At 35.1% G+C, this 6,000-nt stretch overlaps 1 protein-coding gene across 2 annotated transcripts in view; it reads right to left on the bottom strand.

Annotated features, from left to right (window-relative positions):
- Positions 1–222: 222 nt before the first annotated feature.
- The window catches only part of srpra (SRP receptor subunit alpha), a 52,436-nt gene continuing 46,658 nt past the window's right edge, over positions 223–6,000 (bottom strand). For both annotated transcript variants that reach the window (XM_053499746.1, XM_053499747.1), the window contains exons 11-14: positions 4,160–4,370; positions 3,011–3,174; positions 961–1,059; positions 223–822 (exon numbers count right to left, since the gene is read on the bottom strand). In XM_053499746.1, coding sequence (XP_053355721.1) covers positions 694–822; positions 961–1,059; positions 3,011–3,174; positions 4,160–4,370 — 603 coding nt within the window. In that variant the 3' untranslated portion in view covers positions 223–693. The remainder of the gene's footprint in view (positions 823–960; positions 1,060–3,010; positions 3,175–4,159; positions 4,371–6,000) is intronic.

Raw genomic sequence — 6,000 nt, 5'->3', positions numbered from 1 at the left:
GCTCTGTACAAAAGTGAAATCTCACACTTTTTTTTATGAGTTTAACTTAAATCAATACAGTAGTGTGTATATTTGGCACTATGATAATGAAAAAGAGATCGAGCCTGCAGACAAACCTGACATACATTCATATCTTAAGTACAGAATAGTATGTAATGGGGATTACATTTTATAACTGGCACTAAACAATCATTACATTTTGCTGAAATTAGGAACAATAAAAACTTGTAGAATTCCTTTATTGTATTTGAGATTTATCTTTGGGCAACAGTTTACCAGCAACAGGGGTTTTGCAAAGGGAGCAACAACAATTAACATCAACAAGATCTCCCAGGATGAAATATTATGAAAATCTTTGTGCTTTGATGTATTACTCACATTAGTACAGACATGCCAAGCAGACATTAGCCATGTTGAGTATTTTATAAGCACTGGTACTAGGCCTGGTTCTGGAATGCACTAGTATTCTGTACCCCCAACATCTTGAAGACGTTTTATTTTTTAAATTTCAAACTTAAATTACGTTTACAAAAGATATCTGATGAAACAGGGATTTTTATGATTTATAGTAAGACAAGATATTCAACCTTTTATATTTCTGAAGACTTTAACACTATAAGTGGTGGCAATTGGCTGGTCAACCCTTAACCACATCCAATTAAAGACATTTAGGCACATTCTTCTGCACAGTACTCAAGCCTTCATGAGTGCATTCACGACAGCTCTAACATTGAGGCTGCGGAGATCATTATAGGTTTGGCCTGTACCCACAAACACAATGGGCTGACTTGTGATGTAGGTCATGGAGATTGCAGCACCAACCTACAAAGAAAGAAATTATGTTTAAGACAAATCACATTCAAAACTTTGATATACCAAAGCATAACACTAGGCAAACAAACAAATAAATAAATAAATAAATAAATAAATATCTACATAAACTAGCAAGAAAAAGCATACCTTATCATCAATAGTGTCAAACTTGGTGAGAACTATGCCATCTATGAGTCTTGGATTATCAGACATGGAATGATCAGCCAGAGCCTGGTTAAACTTAACCTGCGTACACACATTTTAAATTGCAATACGGTTGATTTAAGATATAAAAGTTTCATATTAAGGAACAATAGAACATTTGCAGAAACATATGTTCTTGCATATATAAAAAATCTCATTATTAAAGAATAAGGAATGTGAGGTTAAATTCACATCAGGTTACATTGCTTATAGCTGTGACTCTATTGTGTTTTTAATTTGCCTTGTAGTGAAAGTCCTAAGATGAGATATAAAAACTAGAAAACAGAAATGGTTTTCTTTGTCCTAGTGATTTACCGTCCATCTTTAAAGAACAGACAAGGTTTATGGAAAAAGTTTCTGTTTGATCACCTGCAATGTCAGTGGTTACTTAATATGAATAGGATGAAACTTACTGTATGACATTATACTACTAATTGAAATAATAGCTTGAACCACAGACCTGATTTGACTCAGAGCCTTAACACACTGAACCACCGCAGCATCGTATTTTGGGTTACTGGAAACAAAGCCATTTTTAAAAACACCCAGCAAGCTGAAGATATTTCAATACTTCATTTTTTGGGTCAATTGAAAAAAAAAAAAAAAAAAAAAGACCAGACAAGGTGAATGGAAAACGTTTCCGTTTGATCACCTGCAATATCAGTGGCTACATTTTATGAAAAGGAGGACACTGTGGCACACCACTTATGATATTATTAATGATTAATGATATTAGTACTACTAATGGAAAAGTAAATTTTAAATCTCAGCACTGAATAGCTTAACTGAAGCTCTATTTGCTTAATCCTTTACTATGGAATGTTCTTTTTGAAAAAAAAATGGCAAAATATGGTAAATGTAAATACTAATCTTCTGTTAAAATTATGATAAAAACTAATTTAAAAAAAAGGAGTGTTGGCACACACGGTTTCAAACTCTGGTAAACCCAAATTTAATGCAACACTGACTTGGTTGGTCTTAACAGAACTTCTTTACCTTACAAAAACCTTTTTAGTAAAGGTTATTTCTAAAGTATGCATTAGTTTATTAGCTAAATACCAAAAGTTCAGCCCAATACGTGAAGCAGGTACTTAAATCTAAGCAGATGAATAATAAATTAGGCTTATTATTGGTTTATATCATCTGCTAAACATTATATTTTATTATGGTTGACTCACACAAATGTGGCTACCTTCTGAAGATTGTTTTACTTTTAAACTTAATATCTCATCTACAGGTATACAGATATTTTTAAAAACATCTTTTGTTCTCTGCATTTTTGCCTAGTGTACACATTAACTTTAGACTTTATTCATTACATATACATTACTGCACAGTATAAACCTTTATTTCTCACATATCCCAGCTTTTTTCAGCAGGTGAAAAAGAGGAGACTGTGGCACACCGCTTATTATAGTGGACTAACTTAAATGTTAATTTCAGAGCTGGGCTTGAACCACCGACCTTCCGATCAGTAACTCAGAGCCTTAACATACCTGTACTGAACATCGTATTTTGGGTCACTGGAAACATTTTTTTTTTTTTAAACACCCAGCAAGTTGAAGATATTTCAATACTTGATTTTTGGGTAAATTGAAAAAAAATATATATATTTTTTTGGAACATTTTGGCATTACATGAATTTCGCTTGTGTTATAAATGTGCTTATGACCTTGTTTATACAAGGTGCTAGCACATGATTATCAGGTTGCAGGGTGGGGATGTTCCAAAAGGTGTCCATATAGAGGGGATATTTTTGCAAAATTGAAGGATAAAAACACACAGGGTCAAACACTGCATACAAACCACACCAAATTTGATGTAACTTACATCAGTATCCAAAAGTTTTGAAATGTTTAAATATTGACTTTTTGCATAAACTTGATGTAATGGTCAATAAAAGCCTTATAATTGTATTTTAGCATACCCTAGTAACATCTAAAAAAAAAACTTCTGTAAGTGGTGTTGAGTATTGAGATAATACTGAACTTACCAGCTGATCCACAGCCTCATTGCCCACTAAAGCCTCTCCTACAAACAGCACCAAATCTGGAGTATTGACCGCAATAAGCTTAGCCAGAGCAGTCATTAGTGGAGCATTATCCTGCATGCGGCCAGCTGTGTCTACCAGCACAACATCAAACCCCTGATTACGGGCTATAAGATAAGATAAGCAGAAAAGAAAAAAAAAAAAACAATAAATATAGAAGATTGTGTATGTCAGGACCATGAATATTTGTCCGTTTACAAATTTACTGTTGGTTTTCTTCACATCTCCATACCCTTTGCACCATCATTCTGATATAAATTACAATCTTTGTTTCATTTGTCCATCAGATATTATTCCAGAAATATGTGGGCCTTCTTCCACAATGGTTTTGCCCAAGACTAATCTACTGATCATCTTTTAAACACTATGCATTAAGTTTTGTCAACTCTCACAGATATGGCTAACTTCCGAAGAGATATCTTTTGTACTTAATCTGCCCTATAAAAAAGTTTTTTTTTTCTTAATCAGGGAATGAATTCTTGTCATTCATCACAAGTGTTTTTTTTATTATTATTATTATTTATTTTATTTTTTACAGTTTTTTTCATCTGTTGGTGCTTCTTAGTTTGTCACTCTCCTTCATGAAGAGTACATATTTAAATAAATAAAAAAAATAACAGCAACAGACAAATGCCCTTAAATCCACTCCAGAACTTTATCTGCTTACATAATAAGGCAATTATATACTCCAGGCCATAAAACAACTAAGCACCTATTTGTTTAATTACTTTTGGTCCGTTAAAAAGAGATGAATCCCATGTAAAAAGTGCTCTACTTCCTACATTCACATTCATGATTTGGATGTAAACACCCACAAATTGTATCTAAATTGTAGTTTGAGCTCATATTTTATTTTAAACTTAAACAGTAAAGTGTACTGTTTGACTGCTAAAAGAAAAATAAATTGTAAATTGTAAATGTATAAATATTTACGGATCCAACTGCTTTTTTTCTCTATTTTAAAGAAAGATGAGTTATTTGGTGGCAAGGCTAGCTAATTTGTGTAATGGTTTATGTTAAGAAGGAGGTGAAAATGTTACACTTTACTATTTTAAAAATCAAATTTCTCAATGATATGCAATTACAAGTTACCATAAGCAATAGCTTCCATTGCAATGCCGGCAGCGTCCTTGCCATAACCCCTTTCAAAAAGCTGAATGACGGGGCGTCCATGTTGCTGTGGTGGGTGTAGCGAATTCAGTCGTTGTTGGTGGGTCCTCAACTGTTCCACTGCACCCGCACGAAATGTGTCGCATGCAGCAATCAGGACTGAGAAGCCATTCTCAATCAGCCAGTATGAGATCTGTAGAAGAGGACAGTTATAATCTCTATGATTCATCACGTTTTTGGAACCAAAACCACTGCACTCAACCGCTTGTGAATATGATAAGGAATGTCATATCTGACAATATTGGTTCTGTCCCCACATCTCTGTAGACCAGTGGGTTTGGCATCATTGACCACAATTTGTAGAACAATGTGTATTTATTTGTTATTATTATTATTATTCGTTCCACAACCCAAATACATAAAAATAATTAATATAAAATAAAAAGTAGAAATAAAACAAATTAACCTGCACTTTACCTTTAAAAAAGTTAAAATAAATCCTGACATAAGTGTTTCTGTTCTTGTTTGTGCGTGTGAGCACGCGCCATGTATTTGTGCGTATGTAGTGAAGGCTGACAGAAGAGAGAAAATGGATCTTTAACTTCTCTAATGACACTTTCTTATGCTTTACACAGGACTACTTTCACGCACACACATAAAAAGACAAAATAAACGGTCACAGTGTTATAGTAAACAGTACATGCGCACACGGATGTTGATACCAGTGAGAGACGTGCACTAAGAAAGAGCAGGGAAGACATTTACCCACAATTCCGCAGCATGCGAGAGAAAGAAAAAACATTGGCCCAGATGTGATGACGTGACGTTCAGCGTCCAAATAAGAAGCGTGTGCGAGCTACATGACACTTGGTAATCGTAAACCAAGACTTGCTCGTTTTTCAAGTCAAAGTTAAAAAACTTTTTTGCAGAACGCTTGCAAACCAGGTTACTTGCAATCCGAGGTTACACTGTGTGTGTGTGTGTGTGTGTGTGTGTGTGTGTGTGTATATATATATATATATACATACATACATACATACATACATACACACAGTCGTGGCCAAAAGTTTCGAGAATTACATAAATATTGGAAATTGGAAAAGTTGCTATAATAGCAATTTGCATATACTCCAGAATGTTATAAAGAGTGATTAGATGAATTGCATAGTCCTTCTTTGCCATGAAAATTTACTTCATTCCAAAACAACCTTTCCACTGCATTTCATTGCCGTCATTAAAGGACCTGCTGAGATCATTTCAGTAATCGTCTTGTTAACTCAGGTGAGAAGGTTGACGAGCACAAGGCTGGAGATCATTATGTCAGGCTGATTGGGTTAGAATGGCAGACTGGACATGTTAAAAGAAGGGGGATGCTTGAAATCATTGTTCTTCCATTGTTAACCACGGTAACCTGCAAAGACGCGTGCAGCCATCATTGTGTTGCATAACAAATGGCTTCACAGGCAAGGATATTGTGGCTACTAAGATTGCACCTAAATTAACAATTCATAGGATCATCAAGAACTTTAAGGAAAGAGGTTTAATTTTTGTTAAGAAGGCTTCAGGGCGTCCAAGAAAGTCCAGCAAGTGCCAGGATCGTCTCCTAAAGAGGATTCAGCTGCGGGATCAGAGTGCCACCAGTGCAGAGCTTGCACAGGAATGGCAGCAGGCAGGTGTGAGCGCATCTGCACGCACAGTGAGGCGAAGACTTTTGGAAGATGGCCTGGTGTCAAGAAGGGCAGCAAAGAAGCCACTTCTCTCCAAAAAAAAACATCAGGTACAGATTGATCGTCTGCAGAAAGTATGGTGAATGGACTGCTGAG

Source organism: Clarias gariepinus, chromosome 7 (assembly GCF_024256425.1).
Source record: "Clarias gariepinus isolate MV-2021 ecotype Netherlands chromosome 7, CGAR_prim_01v2, whole genome shotgun sequence".
In the NCBI taxonomy this organism is placed as follows: Eukaryota; Metazoa; Chordata; class Actinopteri; order Siluriformes; family Clariidae; genus Clarias; species Clarias gariepinus.
Note: the sequence above shows the minus strand (reverse complement) of the source record. Positions and strands in the feature narration are given on the sequence as shown.